The 23,413-nt window shown below is 38.7% G+C and overlaps 1 protein-coding gene across 2 annotated transcripts; it reads right to left on the bottom strand.

The window, feature by feature from the left end:
* Positions 1-1,072: 1,072 nt before the first annotated feature.
* Positions 1,073-18,979, bottom strand: LOC106933934 (sodium- and chloride-dependent taurine transporter-like). Of its 2 annotated transcripts, none has more exons than XM_015013488.2 (14): positions 18,797-18,979; positions 17,017-17,246; positions 16,795-16,929; positions 14,294-14,528; positions 13,648-13,780; positions 12,959-13,093; positions 10,814-10,917; positions 10,546-10,670; positions 8,494-8,606; positions 7,319-7,456; positions 6,122-6,224; positions 4,824-4,924; positions 4,539-4,709; positions 1,073-2,635 (listed from the first exon to the last, which is right to left on the bottom strand). In XM_015013488.2, the coding sequence occupies exons 1-14, from the start codon at positions 18,805-18,807 to the stop codon at positions 2,480-2,482; spliced, it is 1,890 nt and encodes a 629-aa protein (XP_014868974.1). In that variant the 5' UTR covers positions 18,808-18,979; the 3' UTR covers positions 1,073-2,479. The 2 variants fall into 2 exon arrangements, with proteins under 2 accessions (XP_014868974.1, XP_087863407.1); XM_088007281.1 differs by lacking the exon at positions 18,797-18,979 and adding an exon at positions 17,641-17,727.
* Positions 18,980-23,413: the final 4,434 nt, after the last annotated feature.

Genomic DNA, 23,413 nt, shown 5'->3' with positions numbered 1-23,413 from the left:
GATTTATAACAAATGTAACCCAGTTAAAACCAAATTAAAATATTCTAATCACAGTTGGATTCAGATGAAATTGAAATCATCCAGTAATAAGTCTAACACCAGTTACCAAATCCTTATTTCACTTGTATATTTCAGCCACATATCTCAGATTAAGTAATAAATACAGACTTGAAACTAAAATGATTGGTTTATAGCTTTTACAACTGTGAATTCAGTTGTAAATGTGGTGAACTTTAAACATAAAAGCTTTAACCTTGGTGAAAGGAACTTTAAATTTGTTCTTGTACTGCTATTTTGGGGCAAGATGAGGCATATGCAGGATGACTCCAATACTTGATTCATATTCACAGTAAATTTGAACAGGAGTGATGTATTTACCTTAATTTTTGAAGAAACCATTTGAAACAATAATTTAATGAAGGTGAACATACCCATAAACGTGTCTTTTGATGGGAACCCTGTGCTCTGGTGGTGGTTTTGATATTTGGAGACTGATGTACCGTCTGAGATGGATTCAGAAACGTATGCTACTTGTTTGTTCACCCTCATTAACTCCATTCAAGTACTGATATCGAGATCTTGTTTTAAAGCAGAAAAGGAGGAGGCAAACCACTTGCCTTTTCTGCTTTAAAACAGAGACAAGTCTGACTTACCAGCTTCTTAAAATTATGGATACACATTTTGACTGTAACTGACTGTGGCTATGTAATAACACTAAAAAAAATACAGTTTGTGTGTAGGAAGAGATGTTGCAATATTTGATCATCAGAGCTAGGGGAGAGCATGTATACATGTTGAATAAAAGTGGCCCACTTTGTTTTCTCAGATTCAAAACAGTCTTGGTTTATCACGTAGAATCAGAACAAATTTAAGAGAATAATCAACAACCTCATCCCCTTTTCCAGTCTGTCAGAACGTCATGGCCGACTGTATTTCTGAACTCCAGAAATACCAACACAGAAGTTTTAGATGCTGTCGCCTGCTTGAGCTGACCCACTGTAGCTCTATAAGCAGCAGTGTCCACTTTTCAAACAATACATAATGCAGAGTAAAGAAAACGGCACACAAACAATCCAAGGAAAATATGTTTATTTTATCTATATAGACATGATGCAATATGCATCTTGAAGGGGATAACTTTGAGACAAAAAGAAATGCTTTGGTACATCAGAGTTTCCAAGTAGCAAAAACAGCAAGAAAACGCAATGGCTCTTGCACACATTTGAGGAAAACATTTTTATTTTTTTTTAAGCTTTGTGTCCAGTTGCATCAGCCAATCAGTCATAATTATGTATTTTCAGTGGACAAAGCATACAATTTATATGTCATTGTTGCACACCGAAGAGGTGCAGTAAAGATTCTAGATAGTCTATCCTGGAGAAACACATTTCAGTAGATTCTGTGATGATGTTCAGGTGATGCACAGTGAAAAATTGTCAGAAAAAGGCATATGTGAATTATTAACAGTTTCAATTCTAAAACACAAACACAGTTTTAACATTGCAGGCTACAACCAGATGTCCTGTCGAGCAAACCTGCTACTGAAATCAGCAAAATGGAGATAACTGTCAGGTATTTTAGAATAAAAGTAACAGGACAAAACGATGTCTTCCCAGATCCTGCTAATCATTTTTTAAAAAAAATCTGAGTATTTGATATAGTCCTACTCTGTCCTGTCATTATTTTTAGCAGGCAGAAAACTAGATGCTCTGTGTCAAAGTTAATATCAAAAAGTTAAAAGCTAAAAACATTTCCTCTTAAACAAGAGCAAATTCTACATTAAAGGTGATACGACATAAAGTGCAAAGAGAGGTTTCAATAAATGCACTGGGGCTGGACTAAGTAGTCACAGAGGCAGGACACACATACTCTAAAAACTTTGTCTTTCTCAACTCTTTTTCTCTTTATTTTTAAAATATTTGACTTGTTTTTTTTTTAGGCTGGATCTTTGTTTGAACGAGCCAAGGCCTTGTTTATCATGTAACTGAAGGAGTTTATGTCCCGTATTGTCTCTATTATGATCTGCACAAATGGAGTCTGAGAGCATTTTGAATAAGGAATCACAATCACACGTGAATGATTTAGAGATTTGAAGTCATTTTTCAGCCAATTGCCCACTTTGTTACTTGAATTCGTGAGAAGTGAGTCACTTCCTGTGCCTTCTTCGAATTCCTCATCTCCTCGGAATCAACAGAAAAGTAGTAAACATTGAACAGGTTCTATTTAAAAATACTGCTTTAACTGAGATCAGTGCGAACTACAGCAACAACATTTGTAACATCAACAATATCAGTAGAGTAAAAAACAAATTACAAGAGAAAAACAATTATAACAATAAAATATATCTCTTTTTAATAGAAATCAAACCATGGTATCTCTAATACGAATATATTGGACAATGTAAACCTACCCTTATCAAAGTTAGCAAAATATAATAACACAGTAAGCACATCAATCGTATTCCTCTCACAGAGAGCGCTCACATCATTGTTTCTACAATGGTGTGGGTGGGCTTGATCAAGCCATTGTTCCCGTTCGGGTCCAGAGGCTGTGTCAGCTCGCTGCTCTTCAAATTGTACTCTTTCGGGCGAGAGCTCACGCCTGACTTTGCTGGAGCCGCCACTGCCTTGATCCTCTGGGGAGGGGGAAAGGAAACAAGACATTAGGCTAATGATAGTCAGAAACAAGGGCTCCTTCAAGGCTCAATGAGACAGCTACTGAGTTTGAGACGTTTTTGGAAATTAAAGACTTGTTAGTTCAACACTGATCAAGACATTTTAATTTACCCAGACAACGATGGATACGTCTAAGAAGGTCTGTTTGAGATGAGAATCTAACAACAGAATGTGACTTCGGGTCTATCTTGCCTATTTATATTTGACTGATTCTCTTCCAAAAACCAAAGAGCCAGAGATGCAAAACGTGTTGGTTAAAACACTTTAAAATTATATGCGTAACTATGATTGATTTGCTATTGAAGCCAATCAATCAGTCTTGAATGTAACATATTGTAATTTTTGATAAGAAGTTTATATAGAAAATTGCAAAAAAGAAAACACAATCATTTGTTCACTTACAACCTGATATGTGACTCTCTGTCTAGCTTTTAGCTTTGTTAGAACTTTTTTCTGTCTTGTTTCAAACTCTTTGGGTTAATTTCTCTGATTAATAGTCATTTTCCCCCAACTTCCTTTGATCAGGTCATGCACCCAACTGCAGTACATGCTACTAATTAGTTGAACCTGATTCTCTTGTCACTCAATCACCTTCCCAGCAGTTAAAAGCCAGTCGGTTTTGGTGCCTCTCTTTGCAAGACCCTTCCATTTCCCCTCAATGCTTTTTTTGTTTTTTAACTCTGTTGTCCATGATTCCTTGTTGCCTGACTTTTATTCCTTGTTGCCTGACTACATTTTTAAGCCAATATTAGACTGCCATTTTCTTGTTTCTTGTCTTGGATTCTATTCCACCGCATTTTATACCCAGATTCTGAAATGAGCTTTCCTTCCACTAAGCTTTCTATTAGTTTTCCATTGAGTTGAGGAAACTTTTGGATTTTGGAATCTGTTCAAAACCACTGCAGATGACATGTTGCTGTTCTTTGCAGATACTGTATAGCAGTTGTTTGGAAATTATTCAAGCAGACTGATGAGTGACAGCTAATCTGACAGACTCTTGCATCCAGCGTCCTGTAATATCTCTCACAAAAAAGCAAATTGTTAATATCTGTTAATATAGAGTTGAATCCTATGGATGTTAATTTATCACTGTGAACAGTAATTAACAGTTTCAAATTACTGAAATCAGTTAAACAGTGGAGAGTCCATCCGATTAGTTGTTAGCGTTCTACCACCCTGGAGAATTTTCCACTTTCTACTTCTAGGTGACATCTTTCTACCTAAATTAAGAGAAATTTCAGTGCTCATAACTTCACAAAGTATCACTTGGAAAAAAAAATATATATAAATATATAAATATATATATACATATATATTTCCTTTAATATGTTGTCAGAAGAAAAATATCAAGACAGCACATCCATAGTTTGGGGATATTCATAGTCTGTGGTGGTCAGGACTGCAATATGTGGATCTTAAAATAAGGTGAATCAATATTCTGTGATTGGGTGGGAGAATCTCCATGGAAAGCCTGAAGTCTACTAGTGACCAAAATTAAACAGACCAGTACTTTTTTAGTGTCAACATCTGTAACGTTGTGAGAGGATAACGCCAAATTGCTATATAGCATATAAACTGCCAGATCAAGCTTGCTTATCGCCCGCTGACTCATGCTGACTGGCTACTCGTAATGTGGGTTAATCATTTCAAAATTCACCATGGAAATTTCCACTTAGGAATCAAAACATTGCTTTATATTCTAACTATTATTATAAAATGTGATGGGGCCAATATTTAGAAACTGAAAATGTTTTTAAATAAACTTAATAGAAGCTACAGTGATTGTCTCATGAGAAATTTAAAATGACATATTTTTACACTATTTCTTTAATAAAGTGTCACTTAGAAACTCAATCCACTCACCTCTATGAGAGGTCCCTCTGACTGCAGGATCTTGATGACCATCACCATTGGGATGCAGATCATAGAGGCCAAAGCCAAACACCAGCCCAGGCCAATGGCCCACTCGGGATATTCGTACACCTTGTTGTAGGTCAGTGGTTTGTACTTTACCAGGGAGAAAACAAAGCAACCCTAAGAGAGAGAGAGAAAAAAAAAACATGCTGCCATAAGCAGAAGCTCTGTAGCCTGTCAACATCTGTAGATACATCCACATGGTTCTAATGATGTAATATTTGTCTGTCTCACCATGCAGAGGACAGGAGTGATGATGGTCCAGCTCCACTTCATCCACGGGTTTGGTCTGTAGCCAATCATGTCCTCGACTGCATCGTAGAAATTATCAGCTCCTAAACGGTGCAAAGAAAATGTAATAAGCCATGAAGATGCTGTATGTTTCTGCTAAATAACAAAACACCATCTGACATTTCTGTGCATTGTTTCTGACCACAAAGTGACCTTCATGTCGACATGCAGAGATTAGCACATTTGTGGACCCTTATCTCTGCTGTTTACTATAAACTGCAGCATCATTTTTCCACTAGACCATGTTTTGAATATATAGGCAATCATGGGCTTGTCTCAGGAGGTTATCGGTTATCTTGTCAGGGTGAACTTATAATGAAGTGGTGAAGTCACCTGGGATGAATTTACTGTCTTTGACCAGTTAGCTAAATGTGCTTGGTTGTGTCTAAATTTTGTTTGGTAAAATTTTAATTTATTTTATTTGTTAATTTTATTAAATTTGTGTATCTTTGCGAAAGACTTACTATTAAATATTATCAAATAAACTGCTCTAAATTCCATAATTGAACATTTTTGCTAGACAAAGCAAAAAAAGTTGATCTTATCGTAACATCCAGTAAGTGAACAAATACACCAAAACACAACAATTACTTCAAAAGCATTTAAGTTAACAAAACATAGCATATCTTATAAGTTAACAAAACATAGAGCACATTTTCATTTAGGCCGAGTCCGACAACTGAGGAGCATCTGGACCATGAATTAATCACTCATTCACTTCTTTATAATTATTTGCTTGGTTCTTTTTTGTTTGTTAAAATAAAGATTAAAGCAATTTATCTTAGAATAGTAGACATTTTAAGACGTTAAGTTGGAGTTTGAGAGTTCAACCTCTGAACTTGGAAGCAGATAACTTTGAAAAAAAAAAAGAACCATAATTTTTCCTCCAATGTATTTTAGTACTTTATGCCTTTTTTGAATATTATGCAAAAGTTTTTTGTTATCATGTCCTTTGATTTTTTTATTATTATTATTATTCTATATCTACTACAGAGCTTAGTGACAATGTTTGTGAGATTTTATTTTTGTTAACAGAGAGGAAACTCTGAGTTGCTAGCCCCAGCCTAGAAGGGGTCCCATCTTTATTCTCATTTCCCCAGTCCTGCAGTTAATCTTACTTATTGCAGACATGTAAAACTCCCTCAACCTTTGTTAGCCATTACAGAGCTACTTCCGGGCTTCTTATCCGACTCCTGTAAATCATTACATGAAATGATGCTGATACAGTCACTTCCACTTACCATAAACCCAGGCTACAGCAATGCATTCAAAGAATGCAACCCACAAAAGGCACACACCACTGGCTGCATAGTAGTCAAAGAGCTGAAACACATACATGCCACCCTGGAACAGACAAAAAGCAGCTTTAATTACCTCTTTGATATATGTAATGGGGCAAAAGGTCACAGAGATAAAATGGGATGTAAAACCATATTGAGAGAGAAGTCGGGAGGTGGTGTTGAAAGTAGGACATGGGCACTTTGGCACCTAATCAATAGAGGGAGAGTTCAACAGGTGCTGGAATGTCATTGAAGCCCGTAAGCCAGTACGGTGGAAAACAGCCCTTCAAATTTTTTCATTCACCCACATGAAGTTTGTGAATCACCAACATAGCGGGAGGGAGGCCATATTTGGCTGCAACGATGCAGTAAGTAAGGACTGAGATACACCTATTCTGTACAAGACAAGTTAATAAAATGAGGAACCTGAAGCACAAGTCTGATCATAAGGCTGAAATGAAGATCGTCTCATCTATTCTGCCAGTGGAAATACAATTTACTGTAATGTTGCATTTCTGTATGAATCAAAAAGAGTGCTTTTTATTTTGTCTTTTAATTTCTTACCCACAATTTATTTATCATTCGTACCATCGTTCACTTTAAAAATCTTTACAAAATCATCTTCTAATAATAAATGTAAAACCTTTCATGTCCAGTCTAACCAGTAAGCATGTTCTACTATTTTACATAAAATACAACACAGTGAGTGAGAGTCGTAAGTGAAAGACAATTTCATGTCTGAATGAACAGAACAGCTTATCAGCTTTTATGCTGATAAGCTGTTTCTGATAAGAAAAAAACTGATAAGTTTTTTTTTTTTTGCGGCAACACAAGTATCTTAGCAGCGAGGCAGTAAGATGTCAGGTATAGGTAAAGTTTTTGTTTTGAAACAACCCAAAGTCATTTTATACCTTGTTCAGTGTTCTGAGTGGTCAATATTATCATGCTGCGGCAAAACTGAATAGATTTTTTTTTGGGGAAACCTATAACAGACCTCAGTCTGCTTATGTCACTGAAAAGTACACAGCAGCTTTCCTCTACTCCTGATTACAAGAGTAGAATATTTGTGAGCAAGACTCGCTATGAATCTAAGCGAGACTTGAGTCTTGACAGACTAAATCAACTCACTTGGGTCACCGTCTTTGGGATGACACTTACTTTCGTTACCATTGCGAGTCCAAGGAGATAGCTGATGAGACACATCCCTGCGATGAAGATCTCTCTGCGGTAACCCTTTCTAAGAACGGATGGATAGAGATCCACGATGGATGTGATCTGTCCTTCCACTTCAACAAACTGTTGGGACAAAGACTGCTATGAAGTTTTCAGTAAACACACAGATTAGAGGAACAAAGCTGTTGTTGTTGAGCTGTAATGACAGTTTAAACAAACTCCCCCCCTGCAAACATGGTTTGCTACAAAGCATGTCAGCAGATAAGAACAATGGATCAGTGTCTCAGACCACTTGACTGCTGACTTTTCTGGTCCAGTGTGTTGTAAGCTACTTATTATCTAAACAAAAATTCCCAGAGGGTCTGGATGCACAGAAAAACATTAATTCTGTGCAAAATACCAAACAAAAATACCAAACAAAAAAAAAACAAAAACAAAACAGTTTTCATGCCACTGTTGCACGAAAACACATATTGTGTTTTCATGCAACAGTGGCATGAAAACACAATATGTAGCATTCAGAGCTGCAAATCTGCATGATGTCCACCCACAGACACACACTGGCCCCAATTCTCCTATGAAAATAGCTGCACTTGCATGAGCATTTACATGTACTCAAATTTAGAGCGTCAGTTTGATCTTGCTCTTGGATGACCATGTCCAGGACTGACTTAGTACAGGGGTAGAATTACACTTGGAGGCAGGAAATGCGATACAGCTTGAGAAGCCCTCGGGCACGCATTTGTGTTTTGTCAACTTGGATTATTTTGTCCTAATCAAAGCTCTGCCTTTGCATCAAATGTGGAAGATTCGAATGCCTGCCATCGGGAGGAGCTTTACAAACAATATGTCTGGTGGAAAAGGTTTGTCAAACGTGCATATATATTCAGTGTATATGCGATCACATCAGTGTGTTAAAGCTGTTTTAATCCTTCTACGGTGAAGTTAAGCAGGACAGCAAAGTGCATTTGTTGGAGGATCAGATATCTGAAACCTTAGCATGTTAGATATGAATCAGGGAAACACTGTGTGCGATTTACACTTCGGTCCAGGATGAAACAACCTACAGGACCTCAGAGGGGCAGGCATTAAACTCTGGGCACCAAACCAGTTAACATAATTATTCTGCTCACTGTCTCAATGATTGCAAACACCCTGACCTGGCTGTCGAGGCCCAGCAGCAGCAGCATGATGAAGAACAGGATGGCCCACAGGGTTGGCAGTGGCATCATGGACACAGCCTTAGGGTAGGCAATGAAGGCCAAGCCAGGACCTGGAAGGAGAACAGAGTGGGGATGTGGAGAAGGGGGCAAAGGACAGGATTAACACTTCTATCTGACTACAGGCTGGACTAATTACATGACGATATTTCTCTCTGGAAATAGGCATTTTCCTTGTCCAAAAGCATAAAAATATATGGCCTCCTTCTAGAAGTATCATTAAGAAAAAAATTATATGCACAATAAGACAGTGCTTGCAGGGGCTCTCCATGTCAAAGTGTCCCCAACATGTTAATGTACATTAGCAACACAAGCAAGTTTTGTGTTTTATGTCTTACATTCTGCATAATTTTCAACACTGACATTATGCAACAATTATCTAATGCATGCTTATTTTTAACCTCTTCTCATAGTCTAGCACATACATTATTGACATTTACGACTTTCTACGTAACATTCCTATGAGTCCTGGTCTCTCCTTCAGGGTGACATCACTGCTATTCAGTCTGAACATTAGTTCACCTTTGTTGCATTTGACATTTGTCATTTTCTATGCTGCATGCTGGTACTTACTGTGAGCAATGGGAATGAGAAGAATCTGATAAGGCACAACTTAAATATACCACTTCAACAGCATGTTGTATTTAAAGCATCAGATACAGAGTCAGCAATTGAACCTCATTTGAACAGACAAGCAACAAACACATATGTTTGCTTTCATCGCTAATTTTGTTCATGTGCTTTGATGTGTAGATTACAATGAAATCACAAAATGATTCTTATCACTGGCAAAATTGGGTTGAATCTCAAGGCCAGTGTATTTAGACGTAAACATCAAGCAAACTTTAGCACATTACCTTTACAGCTCATGTACTGTGCCTTGCAAAAGTACTTAGACAACTTGAATTCTTCACATTTTGTCTCGTTACCATCACGAACTTCAACGTATTTTATTGGTATTTAAAGTACAAATTAAATTGGTAGGATGCATGTTTTGTCATGCAAATCTGAAAAGTGTAGTGTTGATTTGTAGTCAGCCTCTCTCTGTCAATAGTATGTGGAACTTTAAGATTTGCACATATTGAGACTGAAACTTTGTGAAATAGCTCAAGATCAGTCAGATTGCAGGAAGAGCATCAGTGAGCATCAATTTGAGACTGTAATTAAAAGCTATAATTGTACTGCGTTAATTCCACCAGATTTTAGTTAGGCGTATCACACTAAAATGTAAAGATGCAGCCCGCTCTTCAAGTTTGTAAAAATTTTTAAAACTATGTATCCTTTCTCTTCCACTTCACAGTTAAGTGCTATTTTGCGTTGGTCTGTCACATAAAATACCAATAAAACACATAAAAAAATTCACTGTTGTAAAGCCACAAGTTGTGAAAAAGTTCAAACTGTTTGGACGGTTTTGCGAGGCACTGTAGAAAATACAGGAAGACAGCAACAGATCCAGTAGCATCCAACTCATTAGATCCAAAGCACAATGAAAGAAATAGGTTTACGTAGCAGTGCTGCTGGTCCAAAATATCAACCTCAGGGTGCAAGTTCCCATGAACAGCCAGATTCATTCAGTTCAGAGCCAATCTTCTTAGCAGTGTCCACTGGTCAGAAGGATATGGAGTTACTAAACTGCACAAGCAGGATTATTGTGGACAAGCTGATGATGGCGCTCCTTATTTGCAGCAGTTCATTGTGTAGCTTAAACACACAGCAGTTGACCAATGCGATGTTGTTTGTCCTCAGTAAACGGGGGACAAGCCATTTTATCTTTGAGGGTTTTATTCAAGGAGTGTGCAATTGCCGATACCTGTACTTTCTAGCGTCATTGAGTCCGAAACAGTGACAAAACACTACGGATTACTCTCTTTTTTCTCTCTCTCTCCTTTAAATTCGCCAAAGAATTTTACATTTCCAATTGTCTAATTGTTTTTTTTTTCTTTCGGCAGCAGCGCCCACCATCACTGCTGCCATCACACTGGACCCTCGTACCTGACTCTGCCACATCGGCAATGTCCACCCCTTGCTCTTGTGCCATGAAGCCCAGGACGGAAAATATTGCGAAGCCAGACACAAAACTGGTACCGCTGTTGAGGCCTCCCAGCAGCAAACAGTCCCTATGTCACACATATGTCATGGAGGTTGTTAATGAACACAGGTGGAACCGAAGTTCCCATTTTCTTTTCACGCAACCGACTCTCTGACAGAGCGTCGCTGTCGCTATCACAGTCCTGCTCCTCCCGGCAGAAACCCAGCTCACCTGTAGCAGTTGTATCTGTACTTGTTGTAGCTTCCCAGGGACGTCATGGCACCCAGGCAGATCGCGTAGGAGAAAAAGATCTGGGTTCCCGCATCAATCCACACCTGATGGGGACAGAAGAGATGTACGCTATTAATGCGATGGGAGATTATAATGAAGTTCGCTTGGGTATCAAGATATGATTCCCCTAGAAGATCTTAATATAGACTTGTGTGCCACGCTCTGCTCCTAAGCAGCCATTTTAAAATGCTCTTTAATAGTATATGTTTTCTTTTCAGAGTAAAACCTTACACTTTTACTTTTTGCCCTAAACTTTGGTCATTTTTGAAACACAATAGGCAGTCGTGATTGGGTACCAGGATTACATAAAATAGCACAGTTCAAAGAAAACCTGTTGAGCTTTAGAAAGTCTTGGAACTACTGATGAATGTTATTTCAAAAAGATCATAAAAGAGTGTGGCTCCTTTAATGTATAACCCAAAGAAAACATTTTAGCACAGTACTGTCTGTTATTCTGTAACTTTCACTTCCTGCTTTTTTCCAGCTGGTTTTCTTGTTATACTTGTTTACACCTTATCAAAATGTCTTGTTCTACTAAGAAATTTGCCCCTGTATTGTTCCTTTTCTGTGCTGTTTTGTTAGAAAGATGTGTGCTGAAAACCTGTAACACATTTTGAACATTGGTTTGTTTGGACTTTGTTTGAAGTCATTGCTTGTTTGTGTGTTTCTTTTTCATAAGTTTCATAATTGCTATGCCTATGTCTATGTCTATTGTTGCTTCTGACAGCTAATTAAGTGGCGCATGTGCGGTGCTCTTGTCAGTGCCACCATGGCACTGACAAGAATATTCCCTTCCCTGAATATTACATTTCCCTGAATATTACATTTCCAAGAACCAATCCAGAAGAAAAAAGTAAGACAGAATTTCAACACAGAAAGTGGTTGGACCCTCAGCAGCCTCTAGTTCAGATTGAATACAGCTGCTGTGCATAAAATACTTATCACTGCGGGTGTAAACTGTTTGCATGACCAGCACCAACTCTTCTCGGGTGTGATGTCATCCCAGATCCGATATGAGAACTTCAAAGAGGAATCAAACGGTGCATTAAACCCAGAAATGCACCCATAGCTTGTCCAGATATCAGAACCATCCCTTGAATAACTCTCTTCCTTTGATTAGCTATCAATATAATCAGTATAATAGGTAACACTTTATTTGAAGGGGGTGAATAAGACTGACATGACACTGTCATAAAAACCTGTCATGAACATGAATAAGCCTTCATGAATATTTATGACTGTTGTCATTCGGTAAATTATGACACTTTTAATACAAAGTTGACATTATTCAAAATGTCTTTGTTATGACAACTTGACATTAACCAATAAATCATTACTGTTATAAATTTGTTATAAAAGTATTACTGATTGCACTTTAAAAATTAGGTAACTTTATGTTATTAAAGGTAAAGTTTAAACAGTAATGATTTCCTGGTTAATGTCAAGTTGTCATAACAAAGACATTTTGAATAATGTCAACTTTGTATTAAAAGTGTCATAATTTACCGAATGACGCTTTATGACAACAGTCATAAATATTCATAAAGGTTTATTCATGTTCTTGACATGTGTTATGTCATGTTTATGACAGTGTCATGACAGTCTTATTCACCCCCCTTCAAATAAAGTGTTACAGTATAATAATTTTTCACTTTTTAAAATGCAAAAAACTGAAAACTTGCTCCATATTGGTTGATAAACATTGACTTTCAGTATGCGCTGTGATGCACTTTTTGAGTTTAATGAAAATCAAATGGAGCTTAGAGCTTTGATCAATAAATATTATTTTTTTTATTTTGTATTTTTTCTTTTATTTGTCATTGTCCTTGGAAAACTTAGCTGCTGATCAACTCTAAATTGGCAGATTAGCCCTAAAAAAAGATATTCATGCCTCTGAGGACGCGTCAGACTAGAACATGTCTTATAATTTTGTTGCAATATATTTCTATTTGTTTCCAGTTTTTCTGCTAGGATGTGAGAAAAAAAATGTGCAAAATGATGTACAAATGTTTTCATTTCCTAATCTGTAAAAAAGGTTGCATTAACATCCATCTCTGATTATTATGGGATGTGTTTGGAACCTACCTCTGGATCCTGGAGACGGGTCACGTCTGGGTAAAGATAAAACTTTATGCCCTCAGCTGCTCCGGGTAGGGTCACTCCACGCACAAGCAGGATGATTAGCATCACAAACGGAAACGTTGCCGTGACGTACACCACCTGCACAGGACAGAGACATTTTTTTGCTTAAAAATCTCTTCAAAACAGTTTTTAGCATACAGGGGCACAGACCATTCAAATATCTTACTTCAAGTTCCCTGATCCACTGTTTAACCTTTTTTTTTTTCTTTTTACCTATGTCTCTGTGCCCTGTAATTAGCTCATATGAAGCTCTACACTTCCTCAACTGGTGTTTGGTCAAACAGTTTTATGGCTGTGCAATCTATTAATGGATTTAGAGGTGCAAACAGCTCTTAAGTTAATAATTTTCCTCCTGTCCACCATAAATGTATTTCTTTCATCCCGTCAGAATAGAAAACTGGACAAATCAGTAACGCACATCTGTTTACACTGAAGCCTGACTGATGAAGAAGTAGCTTTCAGGACAACCTAAGGGTTGGTGTCTGATTGATCTTGTTCCCCAGCATGTTGTCTTTTCCCTTTTTCTAAGCAACTGTGTTTTCTTGCTGGCAAGGGTACAAAAAACAAAGACCAAACAGCATCCAGGCAACACAATAACTACAGGAAGTGTGTCCACTTGCTTCAGCACTTACTTTCCCAGTGGACTTGACCCCTTTCCAGATACAGAAGAAGCAGATAACCCACACTGCCAGGAGACACAGGGCTAAGTCCCACTTTAGGGGCCCAATGTCCTCAATGCCGGTGGAGAGACTGAGGACGTTGCGTCTGCAGAGGAAACAAGGGTGCAGGACAGGTTAGCAGCAATCCAGGAGATGTGACACAGCAGGTGTTATTTTTAATAAACACTCAAGTATGTAGGTTAGCGTTAGAGGGATATGACAAGAAGCTATAAGTAGAGGAAAGGATATCAAACAGGCACATGTCCTGGCCTTTCTGTGTTGTTCAGCAGCTCTAGCATAGGAAACAACAGAGTGTAAAAGCCTTTGAAGCTGAAGCTCCTGTCACATTTAGAGGTGTGAGGAAGGAAATACAAATTCATATTTCATGGTGGGAATTTAATGTAATTTGTTGCAGGTTTTAGCTTCATTTATGACAATATAGGGCTGGAAACCGAGAACATTGCAGAACTACGTTGTGCAAGAAATGAGCCTCACCAAACATGTTTACGCAACAAAGATACAGAGGCAGTGTTACTTCAGTTTATTCACGTGCGTGTGCATGCGTGAGTGCGCGCGTGTGTGCCTGCGTAAGCTGGCAGCTCTCTCAGTGAATACTCACTCCCAGAACTCGGTGACTGGGGAAGTAAAGTTAGTAATGTTGGCCGCCAGCCAGAGGGTCTTGTTCTTGCGGATCGTGTCCTCCACACAGTGTTCCGTGTTCCACGGCTGCTTGCATTTCGCCCAAGGAAGCTCGGGCTGAAAGCACTGGAAGAGGTAGTAGAGTCCCCAGGCCAAGATCACGATGTAGTAGATGTTCAGAAGAGAGACAATCACGATAGAAGCGTAGCCGATACCTGCAGGATTTTCAAAGAAGCATTTCTTTATTAAAAAAAACCTGCTGGAAAAAATGGCACAGGATAAATCTGTGTGCAACTTTTTTAGTACTTTGATATATAGACATAGAAAATGTGAGAAGTGTGAAATAAATATAGATACATGTACTTCAGTAGAGTCCCCATTAGCTACTGATGGGGACTCTGCTGAGTCTACTCTACTGAGTCCCCATCAGTAGCTAATGATGGGGACTAGCTTCAGAGCTACTTCTCTGGAGTAGCTTCACAACTTCAGAGAAGATAGGAAATAATAACTTTAGTCACAAACTTCTAATGAGATAAACACCTTCAGGTTTTTCACCATGAACCATTGACAGACTGTCATTTATCATGTGCTTTGTCGGCCATAAAATAAAGCAAATACTTAGAATAAGGAGCATAATTCTCTAAGAAGGAGCTGTCCTTTCCAAGAAGGTACCTGCATGTCTTATTTTTTACCTAAAGCCAACTTCACAACTTCTGGAATATTGCTGGAGATCCAAAGGCTGAAGACTTCTCTAAACAACGATCTGTGATGTCAAGAGATGCAGCCAGATGAGCTTTATTTAAACTGCAGCGGCTGGCTGTAATAGCTAACTAAAAACGGAGGTAAATGTCCTCAGCTTGAATGGACTTTCAACTGTAGCGTCCTTGGCGTATTTCTGTTATTTATAGATGACTTTGCTTCAAACTTGAACACTGAACTCCACAACCAACCTCCCCACCCTGTCTGTACTCATCCACCACTCTGGAGTATTTTTAAACTTATCTTCTCCGTCACCACCACACCCACCTCCTCATTCCCGCATACCGATTGCAAACTGATGAATAAGTCTGTGCCGTGGCAGGTGTGCCTGCACTTGGCTTTGTGTAGAGGAGCTGTGGGGAAAAAGAATCCTGGATTCCCAGTGTGCTTTGATCAATGAAAACAGGAAACACCTGATTTCTTGCTTCAGTCTTTCTGCATCCGTAAGACACAGTGCTGTGAAGTTTTTTTTTTTTTTTTTTTTTTGGTCATTTTATGCAATGTCTCTCATGTGGACATGACTAACTGTGTCACAGCAGCTAATGGGGCGTGGTGTGCTGCTACTGCTTCTCTACAGCTGTCCCTCGAAGTTAAAAGGGGCCACATAAACGCAGCAAGAGGACAAACAGTGTGCACAAGGCACGTGTCAGTGTGAAATTCTCACAGTGTGACATCCGTGAGTAAAAATACCGCAAAATGCCATTTTGCGTTTGTGCTCTTTGTAGTGAAACGCAAGTAAAACAATCTGATAGTGACTGGCTAATTAGTTGCGTTATCTTCTCACGTAGCTGGCCTGCATTCAACGGGCAGACTGCTTTTAGTTGGCGAAAAGTCATTTTAAGACAGTGTTTCTTTAATTTCCACCCCTTGAAATCAAAGTCTTCTTTCAGCCAGCTGACCCACCAACATGTGGGGGAGGGGCCACTGGATAAAATTGTCCTTATCTGACATTGAAAGAAGCTTAAACCTTAGAAGCAATGTGAAACCACTGCTTCTAAGTAAATCTTTGATTTACAAATAATTTACAAATAATTACAAATAATTATTATTCTTAATAATTGATTATTCTATTCATTACTCTGATGAATAATTTGATTAATCATTTCAACTGGGTTTCAGAAAATGCAGTATTTATGATTCTACCAACTGAAACTTCTTGTTTTTGTTTTTTTTGTTATTTAAGATTGATCAGTCTCTGTTTTGTCCTTATTTAACCCAACTGCCCATTTCTCCACTTTAATTTCACAACCAGAAAGCAACGTCGTCTTTTTTCTATTTAACACAAAGGATTGCTCAAGGATGCAAAGAGGAACAAGGGAAATTGAGCCAAGAAGATGCATCACATGAGATGACGGCTCTGCAAAGAAACGTTGTGATTCATTTTTCTAACAGTTCATTTCTAAGGTAACTATAAACAAGATCCATCATGTTCAATTAACTGAATTTAATCTATGGTTTGAACATTAATGTGGACCAGCATTGAGAAAAAGGATGAAGAATGAGCACAAGATGTGTTTGTCCACATGCTATATTGTGGCCTCAGATTAATTGCTTTTAGAGGTTTCACATAAGACAACTTTAGGTAAAAAGTTGGATTTATATGGATAATGGATGTACGGGACCAATTCTTTGAATATCGCTAGATAGCCAGCTAAACGGACATGTGCACATGATTGAGTTTTCTGTAGGTGTGAGTATGTTCGTTTGTGTATTTGGACCAACCAGTAAAGATGGGGCAGAGCTTGGCCCAGCAGGTTATCCCCCCCTCAGAGGTGTACTGACCGAGCGCCACCTCCAAGAAAAACACAGGCAGCCCACCTCCGAAAAGGAAGATGAAGTAGGGGATGAGGAATGCACCTAGGAAGAAACATAGGGGAATGATGTCAAAGTAAGTCATTTTTGACCGATGAAACCCTCTAAAGTGCAACTTGCATCTGAACCTACCTCCACCATTTTTATAACAAAGATAAGGAAATCGCCACACGTTTCCTAATCCAACAAAGCCTCCGGCCACGGACAGGACAAAGTCGAGCTTACTGGCCCACTTCTCCCTCTGAGGAACTTTTCCTTCAGCCTCGTCCTCAGGTCGGGTGCCTGGGCTCTTCCCGGGTGAAGGTTTGAGGGTGTCCTTATGGAAGTCCTTTAGGCATTGGAGCTTCTCTTTTGATGCCATGCTGTGCAAAACGAAAGGAAAACATGCTAATCATGGAATCAATGAAAGGAGACTCAGAGGTGAGAGGGATAACAGCAGACAGGGAGCGGCATTAACACAGATAATACTGTTCCCTGAATGCCTTGCAGCATGCTGTGTGAGCACATGAGATGCAGAGCAATGCTGGTAATCTCTCTAATCTGAGAAACCAATGTATGAAGGTCATTCAGACGGAACATTGGGAAGTTTGAGACAGAACAAAAGTGAATCAGCAGAATATTATTTGTTTGGCCATCCTTCATAAATAACACCATCTCACAGTGAAACGGATCCAAAGTATTTTCTAGAATATTATTTAAGGTATTCAAGTCAGGATACTGTGACTGAGGGGAGGAAAAAAGACAGGCTTTTAGTACCTGGCCTGAACCTGAGAGGAAAATATCTCCTGCTCGCAATGACTTAGGCCAATTTTAAGCTGTAAAATATTCCTCCCACATCCCCAAAGCAGTGGTTGCTTTCAGGAAGCTACTACGGCTTAAGTTCACTTTAGTGTTTACACTGTAAACCGCCTTTCCAAGAAAGACGAGCTTCGTTATTCCTGACCAGGGTGTCGGATTTCCCCACATGATCCTGACGAGAGAAAGAAACCTCAACAAGAAGAGGCAAGACTGAAAATAACCAAAGTTCTCAGCTTGAGTAAGGAATAAAAGAGGGGTGCAAAGGTTATATTCAAGGTTTCTTTAGAGAGAAACAAAGCAAGGGAGACTTCCTTCTCTTTTGTCACAAATACAGAAGTCAGCAGAGCAACACTAAGTGCTTCCTCTTAACTCAATGTTTACCACCAAATGAATGTCAACTCCGGAAACTCAGACAAAAGAGCACATTCAGAAAAGAAAAGCAAGCAAGGAGATGATCCAACCATAAACTGATGATAACTTGAAACTGCATTTCTATAAATAGCACAAAAAAAAAAAATCATTCAGTCAAAAAGCAATTATCCCCCCTCTCATGAATGGACACTTTGACCAGAAAACCAGCTCTCACATTCCCACCGGGATCCCTGTGCCTCCTTGGTTAATTGGCACTGCGTTGCACTCCGTGTCCCGTCATTTTCAGGGATTTCTCCCTTTTTGTTGTGCATGACAAGTCAACTCGAACCGCTTTGCATTCTCAAACCTGCTTACGTAACTGGATCAGTTCTCGCACAGACTCTGTTTCTCATCCTGTTTGCTTTCCTCCTTATCCCTTTCTCTCCGTTTCCACTCGCCCTGCTCAGTGTGTACGCCTCCACCTGCCTGCTTGCCATTTGGAAGCTGTCAGAGAAACCTTAGTACAGGCCATTTCTGTGACTCAACTCAGATTTGATTCAGAAGCGAAATTTTTTTTTTTTTTTACCGTACCAACAGAAAAACATTACACTGCTTCAATTCTTTCTTTCAGTCAAAGACAAAGTAAACATTTAACAAACAGCATCAACAATATAATTGAAGTGCTTTTTAATTTAGGCTATTTTTAACTTATACAGATAGGAAAATGAGCACATGCAAACTCAATAAAAATGCAAAAACTTACATTTCCTTCATGGCTGCGGCTATGTATAGTGATCCTCTCTCTCAGCTGTCACCATTCCTCTGTACTGAATGCCTTTATGCACACACGGGTCACAAGAAGTGGAGCTGACAGCACAGCCCGCCCCTTGGCTAAAGACAATTAAATCCAAAGTAGAGATTGGACACAGCCGTACTGTGACAGTCAACCCAGGTACCAACGTAGGAGACTGTAAATTTCCACTACTCCCTACCCTCAAACATATAAACACACACACACACATACGCACACACGTACACACAGTGCAGAGTGGTGGTGTGGAGGCTGGGTGAGTGAATGTCTCACAAACAGACACACACACACACACACACACACACACACACACACACACACACACACAAACACTTCTTATTCATGTTGAAGACACAGAGGACATTTCAGAGGAGAAGAAGGGCTGAGCTGCTTCTTTACTGTGGGTGGGCTTTGATTTATGATCTGCTGTAGAAAAAGAAAAAAAAGAGGATGCCCTTAGAGTTTGGGTATTTTCTGCATATTCTAACAAACAGAAACAGAAACACAAAACTTTCATATCAAACCCTTCCTTTACGAGGCACAGTTATAGCAATGCCAGTTTTTTTTTTCTTCTTTATCCGTGCTCTTGCGACATGTGTTATCTAGGAAATATAAACAAGGACTGTATCAACTTATAACAAAGCCTAATACGGCAATGTGTCCTCTCTGTTTGTCCATGGTTACTGCTCAGAGAGTTCACAATGGTTGTCTAAAGGCTGCTGACATGTAGCAGTCAGTTAACAACTGAAAGATTCCTCTGCAGGCAAGGTTAAGCAGGCGGCAAAAAATCAGCAGAAATGAAAGCTTAAACACCTCCAAGTCAGTATGTGCCCAAGTCATGGCGTTACATTGTAGAGGAAACGTATTTACCGCCTTTGAGCTTTTCCGTTTTTTGGGGGGTTTTTTCTCTTTAGTGCTTCGGATGATCAAGCAAGATTAAAATCAGAAAACATGAGCAAACACAAAATGTGGTTTTCAAATTATGACTATTTGGCAACAACAACAAAAACTTGTTTATACATAATCTCTTTGTGATTTAGCAAATTGTTTTGGAAAGCTCAGGAAAACTTTACAAGTCCATCCAGGCCTGAATGTTGCCCGACCTGGAGCAGTGAAATACCTGCTGAGCAGAACTTGTCTTACACCGTGAAATAGGATGAAGATCTTAAGATGCAACACATCATGTGAGGAGCTGTAAGAAATCCAAGGACACATGGAAAATAAAAAGCCCTTGACATCTATCAATCTGGAGAGGGTTACAAGACCATTTTTAAGGCAGCGACGGTACACAAACAAAAAAAACTTGGAACAGAACCGCTGCCGCCAAGGTTTATGGGACTATTGCTTCTCCATACAGAACCAGGTTGGTCTGAATATATTTATTGCTTTAGTAAATTAAATCATTTTGAAACATTAAAATTATAATTCTTCTCAAAGGCTCAAGCTTCATAGGCTGGCCGCTGGGAACTATTTGTTACACACCTCCAGCTGAAAAAAATCCAACAAGCCTTGAGGGCTTTACCTGCTGGGGGCGCGGATTTGGGTTACCTGCCTGCCAATCATACGATGAACACACGAGACCAAACAGAGGCCGGAGAAGTAGGTTAAGATTCCACCACTCATCATCGCATATAAGCCTGTAAATGTCTTACTTCATTAGACCTACTTCCCAAAGGTGAACAAAACAAACGTTTATCTCTGTATTTATCACTTCTGGTTGTGAAACTACATCTGGAAAAACACAACCAATGCTACTTATGTATTTCCTCCACATCATGGTCTGAAGTCTGAACACACTAAAAACGGTCACAGCAGATATTTCAAAAGGATCAAACACATTCAAGGACTGCTGTCTTATCAGGTATAAACACAGAGAAGCCTGGTTCAAAGGCCAAACCTGCGCTTTTTTTTTTTTTTTTTTTTTATTGCTGAAACGTTTACTCAGGCTGGGCTTACTGAAAGGTTAAAACATGTTAGTCTTTCAGCGGAAGTCTGACAGAAATGAAAATAAGGGTCCAGTGAAAGACAACAGAACTGTTGCCATCAAAAAACGCACATCCGCCTGCAGCCACAGCAATGTACAGATCCGGTTGGAATGTCACACAGCAATGGTTCAAAGACATTTTAAAACGTTAAGCAGTGTTTAAAGTTATTTTTCATATTCTAAATTATACCCCACTGCTCATATGATGCTTCATAGTTTGTATATGAGACAGGGCAAGAATCGAAGAACACAAATATGAGGAGAAAATAAATCCTTTTTTTATTAAAATGAGTCAAATTAAAATCATTCAGACACACAAGGTGACACATAAACTTTCATATTCATTTTGAAGTGAAGACATTGCACAAGTGAATGGAAGCATTTACTTAGATCATTTGCATGGTGGGCCCACACTCTTCAGATCCACAATCATGTTCTGCCTTCCTTACAATGTAAACCTGCATTTTAACACTGTTAACAGTGTTTTTATGAAGCAGCCAACCAATTGCCTGGAGTTTATGTGGTTTCACCCACAGAGAACAAAAGACATGTCAGCACGGCAACTGAATACTGACGTTAGGGAGAAACAGGAAAGTGACTGGGAGGCAAAAAAATGCAGGTTCAAGCACACTGTGCTTGTTTGCGCAACAAATCTTGAATCTAAAGTAGTTGGGCAATGCATGAAAGTTTATTTAACTTACAACAAGTTAGAATAGCAGGTAGATCAACAAAAAAAACAACCTTACATGATGAGGAAATTTATAGTAATTTCCAAAGACAAATGTGCGGTCCGCTTAGCCTCTGCTTCACAAAGCTACATCATTTTAGCAAAGTATTTGATTCTTGTTTACATAAGTAAGTTTTTGTTTCTCACCCTAAAATTCGACACTAATCCCAATTGAAACATTCAAGCATCATAAAAATGATTCAGTGTTTTATGTTGCGACATAAAACAGACATCCATTAAGCCATCACAGTTTGTGAATCACTTTCACACGGCTTACTGCTTCATGACTACAGGTGATTTTGTGTTGTGGAAACATAGCAACGTGCTTTTTCCTGCATACACCACCTTGAGCGCTTTTAGGACGTAGGAGACACTAAGTAATCTTTGACCTAGGACCAATGCATGCTAAGAGTATTCTCACCCCACATTTTTGAAAACTTAATATAAATTCAGCAACTATGTTAAATTTCTTTCTGAACTCAGCAGAAACATCTATCGTATCCATTTGGGAGTGAATGTTTGCAGAAATGTCAACAGTATTGTAGGCACAAATCTTTAAGTTTCTCTCTGGGTAAGTTAACTTCTTAAATCACCTTATTACTAGTTAGACAACATCTGTATAATTTGTGTCACCAGACAGGTCAGGAATAAAGCTGAAGAAAACCTTAAAAAGTATTGAAAACCAATGACTTACTTTATAATGAACATTTGTGGGTTTTAACATAAACAAAGATCCAAGGACAATGAACAAAGCCGACTACTGTTGCTGCTTCAAGTCATGTGACTAGGACAAAACTTTTCACTTGACCCATGCAGGAAGGATCCAGGGTTACCTACTTTCCTGAATTCTGATGCTTTAATGACCTTCTCTTATTTTGTACAATAAATCGTAAAAGAAACAAAAATATCCAAGGAGTCAGGTACGCTTATTTCTCAACCAATGGTGGATTTACCAGGTCGAAGTCTTTGGTGATCAAACAGACACATTCAACATTGTGGACAATGTTCAAAAGCAAGAAACTTAATTTATGTTTATTGCAACAAAAAAAGTGGAGATTTACAATTTACTAAAGCTGGCACCTGCCCTATAAAGGCCAAAAAACACTGATTCCTTTTAACGTCTTCACATAATCAAAAAGCTCTAAGGGATTACTTTAAGTTTATCCCCAGTTCTGTTTGTTTAAACAATATTATAAAGAGAAACTCCAAATCCAAACAGTCCACTTATAAAGAGTCTATTATGTGTGAAACCAGACAGAATGTCGACCCAGCAGTGTCTCAGAGACACAAAAGCTCTGATTATTAGGTAAACATTAGAATGGAAGTTTATGAACTAAAATTAAAGAAAGAAACTGTTAGGAGTCTACTTAGAGCCTGAGCCTATTAAAGAAGGTCATAGTGTAACTCACCAAATCCCATGTACTCTGAGTCACTCTGTATGTGTCTCAACAAGATTTCTACTGGAAACTTTTGATTGAGTTTCTTCAACTCAATAATTCCCTAAAATGAATTTTTGTGGTGAGTACATGTTGCGTAAATGTAATTCATGTAAAACTTTTCCAAAAGTCTTGCAAATAGACATTGGTTCAAGGGTTTTAATTTTAGTGTACCAAAATCAGACCAAAGTTAACATTGTACCTTTCATCCTCAGCAGATCAAGTTAAAGGTTGTATCTGTAGATTGTTCAGCAGTCCTCCTTTTTGTTTACATCTGAAGAGTTCGAGACCAGAGGTTGACTTGGACAGATTTAACTCGTCTGTTCTTAGAGGTCTGTCTAAGGGCAGGACAGTCACATGGTGACTCTGTAATCCTGTCTCACATGCAGACGCCGTTGTTATCTCTTCAGAGCTGACGATGT

This window comes from Poecilia mexicana, unplaced genomic scaffold, assembly GCF_051168715.1.
Source record: "Poecilia mexicana isolate PSO_F unplaced genomic scaffold, ASM5116871v1 scaffold_7, whole genome shotgun sequence".
In the NCBI taxonomy this organism is placed as follows: domain Eukaryota; kingdom Metazoa; phylum Chordata; class Actinopteri; order Cyprinodontiformes; family Poeciliidae; genus Poecilia; species Poecilia mexicana.
This window is presented reverse-complemented; position numbering and strand designations above follow the sequence as displayed.